General features: G+C 43.2%; 1 protein-coding gene across 1 annotated transcript; it reads left to right on the top strand.

Moving 5' to 3' along the window:
- Positions 1-5,368: 5,368 nt before the first annotated feature.
- Positions 5,369-15,464, top strand: gc2 (guanylyl cyclase 2). The gene is made up of 23 exons (XM_076092218.1): positions 5,369-5,677; positions 5,757-5,885; positions 5,973-6,152; positions 6,934-7,051; positions 7,156-7,457; positions 7,555-7,686; positions 7,892-7,995; positions 8,287-8,405; positions 8,586-8,670; positions 8,854-8,950; positions 9,332-9,448; positions 10,073-10,153; positions 10,245-10,421; positions 10,864-11,020; positions 11,110-11,259; positions 12,097-12,245; positions 12,713-12,876; positions 13,135-13,327; positions 13,412-13,586; positions 13,980-14,078; positions 14,334-14,428; positions 14,520-14,605; positions 15,362-15,464. Exons 1-23 carry the CDS (start codon positions 5,369-5,371, stop codon positions 15,462-15,464), a joined length of 3,321 nt encoding a protein of 1,106 aa, XP_075948333.1.
- Positions 15,465-16,159: the final 695 nt, after the last annotated feature.

Genomic DNA, 16,159 nt, shown 5'->3' with positions numbered 1-16,159 from the left:
GGAGCTTTTGATCACATCAGCAGATTGACTTAAGGAACTGATCTGAGGTTACAAACCTGCAGAACAGACTTCTCCTCTTTGTTTAGGCCTGTAGGAGTTAATACATGAACAATATTTGAGGTTTGTTATCTCTATATTTGGCTCCCAGTGGGAAACCCACTTAGCCTCCTGTTTCCTCTCTCCCACCCTGCCTGCCCCCTTTCCCTCACTTTTCCCCTCCTTGTACAGCATTTATTTAGACTAGTCATGTTTGAACGTCCTGCCTGGTTTTGGGCTTTACTCTGCCCACATTCTCCACACCGATTTTCAAACCTTGTTAAAAGATTTTGATGCGTAAATTCTCTTTATCTTTTATTTTCAACCTTTGCTCTCTCCCTCCCCATCCTGGCTTGCATAATGTTTTCAAGCTGAGTTAATGATTTTTTTTAAACGCTATGATTTATTACCACAAATTCAGTGTTGTTGCAACTCACTGGAACACATTCAAGAGAGACAACTCTTTTCTTTTTCCTGATTGATTGCAACTTGGGAGCTTTAGGAGGGCTATCCTTATTTGCTTTTCTTTACTCTCATATTTCTATGCTAACTATGCAGCTAAAGCAGATGGTTAACTAGCTGAGCACAAAGCCTGGAAACGGGTGGAAACAGCTAGCCTGGCTGCTCTAGTAAAGATGAAATAAACAACATATAACGTGTTAATTTGTGAGCTTTAAGAGGTTCTGGCTGGCTAATTTTGCTGTTTTTTTTGGACAGAGCCAAGTAGCTATATCCCCCCCAGTTAGCTTAGCACAAACTAAGCCTACTGGCTCCCAACTGTGTCCTGTTTTTAGTCAAGCTAAGCTAACTGGCTGCTAGGTGTTGTCCCTTGTTTTCAAGCAACCTACTAGCTGTGTCCCTCTACTTTCATAAAAGCTAAGCTATCCGGCTGCTAACTGTGTCCCCCTGTTTTCAGTCAAGCTAAGCTAACAGGTTTAGCCTGACTTAGCTGTACTTGGCTGTAGCTTAACAGACTGACATTAGAGAGATATTAATCTATTGTATTTATTAAGCAAATAAGCATATGTAATATGTTTTTGTATTGAAATATTATACCTACTTAAGCCTACATTTTCAGGCTTCAAAGAGTAAAGTTCTGTGAGCATGCTTTTGTTCAGAGCCTTTTCCACAATAATCACCTGAATTTATGGACACTGTCACATAAATATCCTCTCCTGGATGACAAGTGTGTGTTTCAGGTCAGATCATAATCACATCTTTAGCATCTTGAGCACGAACCATCAATTTCTCTTCAACACAGCCCGATCAAAAAGCTCTTTCCGATAACTGTGTTTAGTTTATGATATAGCCTGATGATACAGCCTCTGTGTTTTCCATAATAAGCAAATGCTGGATGTTACCCTGCAGCGCTACGGGGAGGAGTGAGATTAGAGAAACATGTTAGGGATCCTCTAGTTGCCATAACGAATAAACAGCAACCACAGCAACATTGTGTGCTGGTCAGCACTGATGGAGTGATTCACCGTCAGACGCCAGAAGAAAAGTCACACAAAGGAGAGAAAACCCTGCATGCGTCTGTGTTTTTGAGACAGAAACACAAAAGTTAACTGGTAAAGCTAACTGACTGTGTGTGTGTGTGTGTGTGTGTGTGTGTGTGTGTGTGTGTGTGTGTGTGTGTGTGCGTGTGCGTGGTAGTTTCTGGGTGGTAAGGTCGGTTTAAATACCTCTTCATTCTTATTTTTCATGTCACTCTTGCTTTTTTCTGCATTTCTGACTTTTCATCGTTCCTCCTTTCATGTGCGGTCAAATTACAGACCACATCAGATAAGGAAGATTTGTAGACTGACCGAGGTAGGGCCGGCAAAAAGAAAAGAAAGCCACTGAATGGATATTTCAACGCAAGTCAATGTGGAATTGACTGCTATTAAATACACTATGTAGGTCTACTGTAACAGAAGTAAACTAAGTCATGAACTGTGTCCTAAAGCTTGTTGCACAAGTTCGTAAATTAAAAACTGGCCTAAATCAAGTGTTTAGGCTGCTTAATGGAGATTACCACGTCAGAGATTACCAATTAATTCACACTTAGTAACTAGTTTGCTGTAAGACCTGTTTAGATTGCAGAGAACAAGAGGTAGATTGACATTTGGCCAAACATTTGATGGAAATGTTGTTTAAACCTGCATTAATATATTGCTGGTCTCTTTGAAACAGTGCAACATTGACAACGTCCATAATAACAACCTTGATAGCTCACAGTTGGTAATTTACATGGCAGTTGAGGAACAATATTAGCATTAATTCTCGAAAACACTTTTATTTTAGCTCCGTTTTGGGTGTCCACCAACCCCTGCAAAAAATATCTGGTTCTTTAACTGCAATATGCGGCGCAATGTTCACCAGCTATTCTCTAAATTTGTATGAATTATTGTTTCTTTACATGACATACAGTAGCATTCAAATGTTGGTTTATTGGTGGTCCCGGCAATGGGTAGCATAGTTTGGAGGACATCCAATATGGCCGCCAGATGGAGCCTTGTATTCAGTTTCTGTCGCCCACCAGATGGCAACCTCCGGTTCTGCCGAGTGAAGACAATCTCTATACTGTCCACCAGGGGGCGACTCCTCTGGTTGTATAGAAGTCTATGAGAAAATTACTCTACTTCTCTCTTGATTTATTACCTCAGTAAACATTGTAAACATGAGTTTATGGTCTCAATCTCTAGTTTCAAGTCTTCTTCACTACAGCATGATGTTCATTTAGTACATTATGGTCCATTTAGAGTCACACAGACCATAAAGCAGGGGATGGTCACCACTGATGGAATGTGAAAACCAGTTTTGTCCTGTGTGGAGCCGCTTGGAGACCCTCATCCAGCCCCTCCACCTCTGGACACCGCGGTGCCGGCCAGTCTTGAGAATGAGGCGCCCCTCTGTCAGCGACCGCTAAGTGGCCGTTTCATAAAGATGTGTGCCATTGAGAAAAGAAAGAGCTTGTGATCAATTCAAAGAGTCGCTTATGGCAGAGCCTGTCAACACCTGGACATAAGGAGACGGTTTGGATGTGTACATTAACCTGTGGCTGAACTCTGCTGTAGAAATGAACTCTGTGATAAACAGAAACACGACTATAACCTCCACTGATGAAGCAAAATCAAACATACCAAAATAATAATTTGAAACCTTATAAAATATACTTTTTTATCCATATTAAGATGTTAAAGTTGCTTGTTAAAAACAGCCATGTGGAAGATGTTTAATATCTCTACAATGGTTCCCAAACTTGTTGGCTTAAGAACCATTAAAATAAAGCTGCGTCTACTTTTGTGTGTATGTCAATGGGTTGTACCTCAATCAACCAAAAAGTAAAGTTAGTTATTTTAGTGATTTTCAAGCAAAGACTACATTTCCTGTTGTGTTAATTGTTATGTTAATCTTTAACATGTTCGTATTAGTAATGTTTTCCATGGCAGTAGAACTCCCCAAAACCTTAAAATAGACTTTGATGTGTAAAATCAATCCCCATCCCCCTTTAACTAGATTTCCTCTGGAGCCTTTTTGCCCCATTTCATGGTCTTCATCAACAATTGATCAGTTGGCTCAAATATCTTACATCATTCGTGGGATCAAACATGTTGTCACACAAAAATTAAATACAATTATTTAACAGGGCGTTAAAGCGGCATTTATTCCAACATGAAGTCCAGCACGAGCAGAGTAAGAGGGTTCCTCGGGCAGGTCAGGACTTCACATCTGGACCGATTTGCTTTGCTTATGACAGAATGTTGGTCGAGTCAAGTTACAGCTTCACAATCCAGAAATGATCCTGTTGCCTTTGGCCTCACCTCTAACACTATAAACCACACAGCAACAGTTTATTCTCACGTAGCGGCTGAGAGTAAACACTTCGATGCCTTCACTTGTCCTGATCTGGTATTAACCTCACTTTGAGATTTTAAATGTTCAAACATGTTTTAAATCATGACATCTGAGCAAACCCCAGAGGAGAGGGTGAGTCCGATGAAGTAAAAAGAGAAAACAGTGACAGACATGTGCAGATTTGTGCACATTGTGCAACGACATTTAACTTTTTTTGGGACTAGAAAATATCTGCTTTAAATTTGGATTCAAGACGACAACTCTTCCAGAAAGCTTCGCACACAACAGCTTTCTGTGCCGACCACAGAGGATATCGGTGTTTCTGTACCGTGCTGCCCTCTAGCTGTCAGAGCAGCACTTATTGAATGAAAGGTGAAACAGTATGAATGAGGAAAAGGGTAATGAGACATGCAAAGTACAGACTGAGGGTTGCATTTGCTGAAAAATGTTATTTTCACATGATGCAGGTGAATTTTTCACACTCAACATACATTTTTTTATTTGCTGCAAAACTTCAGCTTATAATCGAATTTATCTTATTTTATTTTAAGAGAGAAACATCTCACTCCCTGTCTCACTTGTTATTGTAAAACTACAAAATTCAGCTCAATTGGGGAATAAAACACGTGGAGAAGAAACTCACTGAACCCGTTTTATCATGACTTCCTCTTTTTGATTAATTTAAATTAAGAAAGATAACTAAATTATGATTTATTCCTCTGCAGCCACCTGGATCACCAGGGAAACTACAGAACAATGTTTTAATGAATTAAAAAAGAGATTCTATACATCAGTAATTAAAAATAAATAGTATGTCTCCATATAAAACCATGTGGATTCAGACTTAATGTCAATCAAACATTTCCATGTCTGACTCGACGAAGCTGGAAGCAAAAAACTGCGTTTTAAGAGTTTTGTTACACCGACTCTAAAGAGAATAATAATACTGATCGTCACCTTCATCTTCATCTCAGTCAATGCAGCTTAAAGCCAGAGGTCCTGATTGGATTTGATATAATCTGACAAGACGGGTCACACTTGTTCTAGGTCGTCACACACACACACACACACACACGCACACACACGGTAACACACACAGCAACACTCACTTTGTTGCTGATGGACGACGTTTCTGCCTCTTGGATGAAAAATAAGGAAGGGAAGTGATGAAAGCTTCCATCACTGCAGAAGATTTGACTCAAAGAGGAGCCGCCCGTCTCATCGACGCATGGTAGGAGTCCTTCAATGAAGATAATGAATGAAGGAAGCGTGGCGATTTAGGTTATGTAAATATAACTATTAGTATTAAGTTATGTTTACTTTATATCTACTTGTTAAGCTTACATTTAGTTGTATTTACCTAAATTTGTAAAGTTATTCCAACTTAACAATGGCAAGTGAAATGAAGTTCGCTATTACTTTTCGCCAAATCCTTCGTTGTTCCAGAGAAGCAGCACCTCCTGGTCTTCCTCCTGGTCTCCTGAACTCTGAGATGCAACCACAGCGACGTGCCTTCATCTTCTTACCTCAAACATGGAGGCCTCCTCCTCCTCCTCCTCCTCTGCTCCCTCCGTCCCTCCTCCGGCTCTTCCGGCTCCTCCTGGTCCTCCTGGCCTCCCTGTGTTCGCTGTCCCGCCCGGCTCAGGCCGCCTGGTTCCGGGTCGGTGTCGTGGGCCCGTGGGGGTGCGACCCTCTTTTCGCCAAGGCCCTCCCCAGCGTGGCGGCGCAGCTCGCCGTCAACCGCATCAACAAGGACCCCTTTCTGTCCCGCGCCGCCACGTTCGACTTCACCGTGCTGCAGGTGCGACGCCCGTCTCAGCCTGAAACGAATCAAACTGGCCGGTTGAGGCACTGATACATTTATGAATCGATTGTTTCAGGAGCCGTGCGAGACATCGAGGGCGCTGGAGAAGTTCATCGGTTTCCACACCAAGGCGTCCGGCTACATCGGCCCGGCGAACCCCGGCTACTGTGACGCAGCTTCGATGCTGAGCAAAGGCTGGAACAAAGTAGGTCTCCTGAGGGAACTCGGGTTTTAGATGGACTTTAGGTTCGGTATGTGTGGTCACGTCTCCTCTGCTGGCTCCTCCCACCAGGCCTTGTTTCCGTGGGGGTGTGTCGGCTACGACACGGACGACGTGCGGAGCCACCCGACCTTCGCCCGCTCCACGCCGAGGCCCACCTGGGTGCTGCTCAGCATCATAAAGTACTTCAGGTGGGCCAACGTCGCCATCATCTCCTCCTCGGAGGACGTCTGGGTGGAGACGGCCACCAAGGTTTGAATCTTTTGTTCTGTTTGTGTTGTAGATAAATCCAATAAAACTCTTACATGACAGAGGAACCCACTCTTTGCTGGGACATAGAATATGAAGCCAAGACCAGAAATACCATAATTACTAAGAAATGGAGGTAAAAAAGTTCATGTTTCTTTTTTTCTGGTCATTATCACGAGGCCCCACTCCCTCTCTCTTTTCGTGGTTTTGCTTCTCTTTGTGGGTTTTGTTTTGGTGTCTCTTTGATTATTTAGTGTCTGTATTTTGGTTCATTTTGTGACTCTTTGTAGTAATTTTGTGTCTTTTTGAGATCGTTTTGGTGGTTTTGTGCCTCTGAGATAATTTGGTGTCGTTTTCGGAGTTTCGTGTCTCTTTGTGGGGTTTTTTAAGCTTTAGTTTCACTTAATCTTGTGCCTTTTGGGAACCATTGGTGTTTTTTTTCTGGTGGTTTTGTGTCCATTTGTAGTAATATTTGTGTCTTTTTGACTCTTCTTAGTCATTTTGTGTCTTTTTTGGTAGTTTTGTGTTTCTTTGTAGTCGATTTGTGTCTTTTCGTGTTCTTTTTGTGTCTTCTTTAGTTGTTTTGTGTCTCTTTGAGATCATTTTGTGTCTCTTTGCTGTCGTTTTGCGTTTCTTTGTGGACATTGTGAATCTCTTCTTGGTCTCAACGAGTTACAATTTGTGGGTGAAGGTCTGACACTTTGGGCCCCCACGGGCCTGTACACCGTAGGACCCTTCAACAATTCATCCATGTCAATATGTGTGTTGTCTCTGTCCCGTCCAGGTAGCTGATTCCTTGAGGACTCATGGTCTGCCGGTCCGACTGGTCAGTTTTATGGAGAACACGCCTCACGGCATCAGACGAACTCTGACGAAGCTCCGCAAGATGAAAGAAATACGACGTGAGCTCCAGCTTCCAGTATTTGTTCTACTCACATATCGTTTTAAATGAATGAGACCTGCTCGTTCATCAGCATCCTAATCTCAGCACCGCGTCTCGTTCTAGTCGTGGTCCTCTGCATGCACTCGGCTCTGATCGGCGGTGGAGCCCAGAAGCAGCTCTTGGAGACGGCCTACGACATGCAGCTGATCGACGGTTCCCTGGTGTTCGTGCCCTACGACGCCCTGCTCTACAGCCTGCCCTACCTCAACGTGACCTACCCGGCCCTGAAGAGGAACCGCAAGCTGCTGCGGGCGTACGACGCCGTGCTCACCGTCACCGTCGACTCGCCTCGGGCGTCCTTCTACGAGGCCTACGGGGAGGCCGTGGAGAGGGGGGAGGTGGCCGGGACGTTGAAGCCTCAGCAGGTGATGCATGGCGCTAGTAGAGAGGAGGGCGTTTTGTTGTGCACTGTTGTGACGCCCCCTTGAGCAAGGCAGCTCAATCTGCCCGTGTGTCCCGCAGGTGTCTCCACTCTTTGGCACCATCTACAGCTCCGTGCTCTTCATGGCTCACGCGGTGAGTCGGGTGAGGGAAGCTGGGGAGTGGATGTCTGGGGGAAACCTGGCAAGACACACCGGCAACATGGACTTCCAGGTAATATTAATAATTATAATAACTTTATGTACTTTAGTCTAAAACAATAGGAAGGACACTTAAATCCTTGTTTTCTGCTCCAAATTAGATAAACGGTTGAAGAAATAGTCCTTAGCATATGTTTTTACTCGCGTTTCTAGTATCCAAACCCAAAGATGTGAGTTCCCTGGCATGATGAATCTACATATCTGACTTTACATCTCAGGGCTTCAGTCACCCCATCAGAACCAACGGCTCCGGAGCGGTTCTGCTGGATTACCTCATCCTGGACACGGACGGAGTCTCCTGGGAGCTGAGGCCCACACACAGGTGTGTGAGGAAAACTACCTGCAGGCGGATGAGTTAAAGGGCCATACACACATTTTAAAGGGTTGCATTACTCTCAATATCATGCACAATAGTACTTTTCTATTTTATTGTCTATTAGGTATGTTGGTATTACTTCTCATACACGTCATACTTATTACTCTATTGTTCATATATGTTTGTATTTTTATTCTATTGTTTTTTTCTTATTCTTGCGTTGTAATGATTTTCCTCCGGGATTATTAAAGTTCTGTCTTATCTTATTAATAACGTGATCGGATGGATTGACGACAGGATCGACATGGAGGCAGGTTTGGTGCGTTTCACGGGTCGAGAAATCCACTTCCCTCGAGGCTACGGACCCAGGAAGGACTCGTCCTGCTGGTTTACTCCTGGAGTCCTCTGCTCAGGAGGTTAGGCACACACACACACACACACACACACACACACACACACACACAGTGCATCCATGTGTGGGACTTTTAATCTAATAGTTTCCTGCATCGGCACTACCAAAAAAAACTTTATTTCTTAAAAAAAAAACACTTTTAATGTTTTCAAAAATACAAAAGTAACAGTGTTTCTTGTCCCAGGCGTGGATCTGTTCTCGACCATCGGCATGTTCCTCGGAGCGATGGCCGCCTCTGTTTTCGGAGTGGCGTTTTTTTACTGCATCAGGTAGAAAGTCAAATCAAATCCTGTTTGTTTAGAATATATTTTATTAAAATAATAATCATAATTTTGGTGTAAAAGAACACGTAGTTGTTTGTATTTTTTTTCTTACTATCAATCCCGAGTAAAGCAGGTATTTGTAACTGGTGAAGTGCATCACTCTGCCCCGCTGTCCCTTGTTGCCTGCAGGCGGCGCATCATTCAGATCCGACTGGTTAAAGGTCCGAACAGGATCTTGCTGACGTTGGCTGACGTCACGTTCATCAACCCGTCGCTCAGCAATAAGGTCGGCCCCTCTCCGATGGACTCGTGCTTTTTAAGTAAAACTATGCAGCATTGATTTTAACTGAATAAATCCTAATTTCTTGAACACCTGAAGACTTTGTGTAGCTGAAGCTTTGGGGGGAAAGTAAGTAACTAGATACAGTTACTGTACTTAAAATGTTGAGGTAATTTTCTTGAGCATTAGTTTATACACCTATTTATTTTTTTAATTTTATGCAGGACTTTTATTTGTAAAAGAATATTTCTACACAGTAGCATTGTTACGTTAAATATTAAATCACCTGAGTACTCCTTCCACCACCGATGTTGCCCTTAAAATTAGTTCAAACTAGAAGTGATGAAAAACTTGTTTGTCAAACCCTGAACGTCGTCTCCTTTATAGAAGCTGAGTCAGGACGACAGCAGAGCGAGCGGCATGAGGAGTGTATCAGACGCCCCGTCGCCGGTCTCCACCCAATCACCAGCCACCTACGAGAACTCCAACATCATCATCTTCGAGGTGAGGCATTGATTTTAATATGCAGAACTCAATGACAAAGCTCCCGCCAGTCCTTTCTAAAACTGTAACGACTAAAGATGCACTTCATTCATTCCCCTGTCAATCACTGTGTAGCCCCGCCCTAAAGCATCCCCTGCTTTATGGTCTGTTTGACTCTAAATGGACCATAATTTACTAAATGAACATCATGCTGTGTTGAAGAAGACTTGAAACTAGAGACTGAGACCATAAACTCATGTTTACAATGTTTACTGAGGGAATAAATCAAGAGAGAAGTAGAGTCATTTTCTCATAGACTTCTATACAACCAGAGGAGTCGCCCCCTGGTGGACATTAGAGAGAATGCAGGTTTTGAGACATGAAGCATTGGCTTCACTTTTCAGAACCGGGGGTTGCCGCCTGGTTTTAACTCAAATCAAACCATGTCACTGATCTTTCTGACTTCATGGGGGTACACCATTAAGTATAATGGGAAACAACCAAGTCAATTGGATCATCACAACAGCGTCTTCATATGCAACGTCTATGTTTTGTCTGTAAGGACCAGGTCAGATCAAGAGAAATAATAACTACCATAAGAAGTAAAGTAAGAAAGCTGACGTTTGGTTGTTTTCTCTCCTACAGGGCGACTGGGCGTGGCTGAAGAGACTTCCCGATGGGTCGTTTAGCAGCATCCACCCCAAAACCAGCCATGTGTTTGAACTGGTACGTGACATCGTTGTGAGACAAACAAAGTATCCATCGGCTTAACGCTGAGTCGTGAAAAACACAGCTCATATAACGCTGCTTTCTGCAGATGAAGGACATGCGTCACGAGAACGTGAACCCTTTCCTGGGCTTCTTTCTCGACTGCGGCGTGTTCGCCATCGTGACCGAGTTCTGCTCCAGAGGGAGTCTGGAGGACCTGCTGCTGAACGACGACGTCAAACTCGACTGGATGTTCAAGTCGTCGCTGCTGCTGGATTTAATTAAGGTCAGCGTTAATGTTTAACAAGTCCCCCCGAGCTATATAGTTGCAAAAACAAGAGTTGGTCCTTCTTCACAGAGCCATTTTCTACCGTAGCCCATAAAGGCAAACCAAACCATTAGCTCTAGATAGGGCCCTACGCTTTTTAACGTTTGCCCATTGTGCTGTAGCTCTCCTACACGCTTGGCAAACGGGAGAAGTTTCAGTTGGTTGCAATATTTAACGTCACCTCTAGATGGTGCCAAATCCTACAAATTGCACCTTCCAACTACATTAAAATAATTAAAAGGAAAAGCAACAATTATTCACATTAGAGAAGCTGGAACCATGAAACGCATTTCCATGAAAAATTACAACTATCACAATAATAGACGATACATTTTCTGTCATTCAGTAATTGATTAGTGGTGTAATCACAGTACCACTGCTTGTGCATTTTCTGTCTCAGGGTATGAAGTACCTCCACCACCGCGGCGTGTCCCACACTCGTCTCAAGTCCCGTAACTGCGTGGTGGACGGGCGTTTTGTCCTGAAGGTCACCGATTACGGCTACAACGAGGTCCTGGAGGCCCAGAGGTTCCCCTACATGGAACAACCTGCAGATGGTGAGAAGAGAAGAGAGAGAGAGCAGCTCAGATGAGGGAAACCATCTGTGTGAGTAGCAGCAAAACTAACGCGGCGCTTTGTGCCGCAGAGCTGCTGTGGACGGCTCCAGAGATCCTGAGGAGCGGGCAGCCGGAGGTTCACGGGACGCTGTCCGGAGACATTTACAGCTTCGCCATCATCATGCAGGAGGTGGTGGTGAGAGGGCTTCCCTACTGCATGATGGACATGTCCGCCACAGGCAAGACAACAACTTCACAAACACAAAAACAAATTGTGTTGGGAGTTTCCGATCAGCACACGTCCCAAATATTGTTTCTGTTAAGTTTACAATGGCTGCAAAAGCTCTTCTAAAGGGAACCGAACTCGCTGACAATAATGCTTTTCTTCTCTCGCTCTTTTGATTTCTTCTGCCGTAAATTTAAAACAAACAGAGCTAGCAGATGTTACGCTAATGCTAATGGTTCAGTCGATCCACAGCAGTAATCCACATATTTTGACGAATATTGGATGTTTGTGCTGCTGATGTTTAGAGTCTCCAGAGGATGTATCCTACGGACTTTGTTTCCTCCAGCGCCACCATGAGGTTGAAAAATCTTCTCAACTCTTTTATTGATTGCCATGAAACTTAGTGCAGACATTCATGTCCCCCTCGGGATGAATTATAATACCTTTGATGCTCATTCTGACTTTTTATTCAGCGCCCTCCTCGAGTCAAACCTTTAATTTGTCCAATACTTTGGGTTTGTGACCAAATACCGGCAAACCTACTGTCATTCTCATCTGCCTCAGTTGTACTGAACTATGATGTTGAATATTAGCATTTAAGCGTCAGTATGTTAGCTTAGCATGTTAGCATTACGGTGTTAGAATTTAGCTCAAACTCTCACAGAGGACTAAAACCTGTGTCTGGCGATAGACGAACAGTTAAAGGATCACCAAAGTCCACTTGGCGCCATGAATGTCTGCATCAAACAGGCCTGAATGACATTGCCACCCGTACGCCAAACCGCTAGCACGGCTAACAAACAATGAGCACGCACACACAAACAACAGCTGATGTTTCTCTGTGTTTTAGAAATAATAGAGAAGCTGCGTAAGCCTCCTCCGCTGTTTCGCCCGGTGGTGAGTTCAGACTACGCTCCTTTAGAGTGCATCCAGCTGATGAAACAGTGCTGGTGCGAACAGCCAGACAAGAGACTGAGCTTTGAGGAGATCTTTGACCAGGTAGATATAAAGTTCTAAATACATTATGTTTTAATTCAAACACAATATCAACCTCTAAATGTTACAAAATATCCTGTTAGCTGGTGTTAAACTGATATACAACAACCAGTGTTGATTTGTTGGTGCTGGGTGCTTTATTTTTTTATTTGACGCCCTACTATAGAGGACTAAACCAATCTACTGTTCCTTCAATAAACTGCTCATATTTAACAAATGCCATATGTCATGAAGAGTTTGTGTTGTTGGTCGTGTAAATGCTGCTTTTACGTTGTTTTAAAATAATACAGAAACTGGAAGGTTGCGCCATATTGGATTGAAAATAGTCAATTTTTTTGTTGAAATCAATTTGGAAGTCAATATTATTTGGGAATATATTCATTCTGATGATATAAAGGTGAGGATACCGCCTAAAGGGGTCTGTTGCTTATACTGGAGTTAAGTACTTTTATTCCTTCCTCTCCCTTCAGTTTAAGAACATCAACAAGGGGAAGAAGACCAACATCATAGACTCCATGCTGAGGATGCTGGAGCAGTACTCGTCCAACCTGGAGGAGCTGATCCGGGAGCGAACGGAGGAGCTGGAGATCGAGAAACAGAAGACGGAGAAGCTGCTGACTCAGATGCTGCCTCCGTGAGTTGACGTAGACAGATTCAAATACGCTGAGATGGTTGTAGAAGAGATGACGTATGTTTGTAGGCCAACGAGAAGTTAGGATCGTACTAGTTACCTCGACAGAAATCCAATGGGATCTTTTCATTGGATTTTGGATTATTGCAGAAAGTAAGAAGTTTTGTCGCCATGTTTTGTTTCAATGGAAGATAGAAATATAAATCGTATCGTGAACCATCTCTTACACTTTTCTAACGCGTCCTGTCTTCTCCCCTGCAGGTCTGTGGCCGAGGTTTTGAAGGTGGGCGGGACAGTCGAACCGGAGCACTTTGACTGCGTGTCGCTTTACTTCAGCGACGTCGTCGGCTTCACCACCATCTCGGCCAACAGCGAACCCATCGAGGTGGTCGACCTGCTCAACGACCTGTACACGATCTTTGACGCCATCATAGGAAACCATGATGTCTACAAGGTGCCGCGCTTTGATCTCTTATCTTTTTATATTAGCATTGTGGCGGTAAATCACATCACTTCACACCTGCTGTTCGTTCTACAGGTGGAGACTATCGGCGATGCTTACATGGTGGCGTCAGGTGTTCCTGTCCTTAACGACAACCGGCATGCTGCAGAGATAGCCAACATGGCGCTGGACATCCTGAGCGCAGTGGGAACCTTCAAAATGAGACACATGCCCGACGTTCCTGTCAGGATTCGTATCGGACTACACACAGGTGAGGCAGGAGGGTCGAAAAAAATAATCGCCGGGTCAATTTGCGTCTATTGTAGTACCCAGTACAGGGTAAACTTTACCCTCTATCAATGCGTAAAGTGTTTCTTATCTTACCCTAGACAATGGGTTGTTTTGATGATATTTATTTAACAAGATAACCACAAACAAAGAACAAAATGGCGACAACCAAAAAGCAAGATGACGACGACCAAAAAACAAGATGGCGACGACCAAAATGTTTCTCAAGGCTTTAAAACAACCAATGGGTGACATTTATTCTTAAACAGTCTGAGGCATTAATGTATAAAAATAATGGACGTCACATAAGTGAAGAATGTCACTGCATGGCCTTGTTATAACTTTAGTTAACTTTAACTCTATGTGTGTGTTACAGGTCCGTGTGTAGCAGGTGTGGTAGGTCTCACCATGCCTCGCTACTGTCTCTTTGGAGACACAGTGACCACCGCCTCTCGTATGGAGTCCAGCGGGTTGCGTAAGTACGAAAAAATAACGTTTATGGATGAAATAATCAGACCAGGAATGTAGTTTTTTTGGCGGATCCTGTGAACCAATTAATCGTGTCGCAAAATTCTTCGTACATTTTTCTAAAAACCAGAGAAAGCATGTTTTCTTGTAAATTTTACTAGACGTCGACAATTCTTCGTTCTTGTTCTAATTCATTACATTTTTTCATACTTATTCTCAACTTCCTGCAGATTATAATATCCGTTTTGTTGTTTTGCTGCAGCCTGCAGGATCCACGTTCACCAGAGTACAGTGAAAGTCCTGCGGGACCTAAATCTCGGCTACAATTTCGAGTTGAGAGGGAAGAAAGAAGTCAAGGTACAATGCTTTTAACTAACGGAGATTTCTGCATGTGGTTGGAGTGCAGTCTGTCGCTACCGTGTATACACAGTTTGTGTCTCTTTCTCAGGGGAAAGGAGTAGAGGAGACCTATTGGCTCGTAGGGAAAGAAGGATTTAACAAACCACTTCCTGTTCCTCCAGAAGTCAAAACCGGGTAGGAGCATTTTAGTTTTCTGCTTCATTCTTCTCCCTCTTTTTATTCCTAACACCTCAACTATTTCTCACCCAGTAAGTTCTGAGTCCTGCACTGGTTCGCCTTCATCAACCCATGTTGGCCAATCAACCCCGAAAATGATTCCCAGATGTGTGTATTTTTCTGAAGTAAACATCAGGTTTTGGTGGCAGAAACAGAATCAAAGAATGAGTTCTTTCTGAGATTTGTTTGCACAAACTCAGAAATAGTACTGGAAGAAAAAAAGCCAGAGAGACCAAATACTTTTATACTTAATGTAGAAGATAAAAGACCAGAATGTATTTAGATTTTTTGATTAAGGCTGTCCCCACATAGCAGTCTATTCTGGACCTGCTGCATGTTTGGGTGCAGAGTCTCATCTGTAAAGCAAGAAACTCTTTTTGCCTGTATGTGTGTCTGTGTGTCCTTCTCATATCTCGAGAACCGTTCATCCGATCTACTTCACACTCGGCGGGTGTGTTGATGGGGTCCCGAGGACGTGCAGTGACGAAGTCGGTGCAATTGGGACACACGACACGTTCAATATTAATGAAATTTGAAGAGCGCTTTTCAAAATAAACTTCCATTTTAACAGAAAACAACTCGGTTTAGGCAGCAAAACTACTTAGGAAGGTTTAGGAAAAGATGGTATTTTGTGTGTGTGTGTGTGCGTGTGTGTGTGTGTGTGTGTGTGTGTGTGTGTGTGCTGTGTTCACGCTGTTCACTTCGTCCCAACAGGCAAATGGCCCACGGCTTGCAGATGGCCGAGATAGCCCAGTACAAGAAACGGAAAGCCGAGAAGCAACAACAGCAGGAACAGCTTGCAAAGAAGAAAAACTGAGGTAATGTTATGCATTGTAAAAACAAAATGTATAACATTACTGGCTTGGTTGGCAACACGACTCATTCTTTGGCAAATACTTGTTAGCATGAACTGTCTCAAGGTGTCACTGCAGTTTGTTTGCATTCAGTTGCGTCTTGATTACGAGGAAGAAACGTTGGCCACAACGAGAAGCAGCTGCTCAAACGTTGGGTTCTGGTACAAAAAGAAAAGTGCTTTTATTTTGAAAACTAGACATCCATCTTGAATCTGCAGATGGAATTTCAAACTATGACAGTGATATTTTACCAGACCGTGGTCCTGACCAGATGTTTCTTGCTGCAGGTTTTTTGCTTTTCTTTTGAGTTGGTTTCTAATCAAGATTCAAGTAAATGCAAATAAAAGACAGAGACATTCAGACGTGGGGGTTTTATGTCCATAAATTAAAAATCTTTACTGTTTTCATCAGAAGGGGGAGAAATACCATTTTTGGTGAGTTGGTCACTAACAAAACTCAGTTCTTCTACTTTACAAGTTTTGAAAACGTGTAACTTTCTCCACGTTACTGTTCATCCCGACAGTCACAAATGTGACGTCACGTCAGCTTATTGCCTTGTCGGGTAACTTAGCTAGTAGCCGGACCTGCTTTCCTGTGTTTGTATTCTATTCTACTTAAAAAGATTTCGATTTTTCGATTTAGATCTTGCGTTAATTGT

Source organism: Anarhichas minor, unplaced genomic scaffold (genome assembly GCF_050575085.1).
Source record: "Anarhichas minor isolate MPS153535 unplaced genomic scaffold, ASM5057508v1 ptg000016l, whole genome shotgun sequence".
NCBI lineage: Eukaryota > Metazoa > Chordata > Actinopteri > Perciformes > Anarhichadidae > Anarhichas > Anarhichas minor.
Note: the sequence above shows the minus strand (reverse complement) of the source record. Positions and strands in the feature narration are given on the sequence as shown.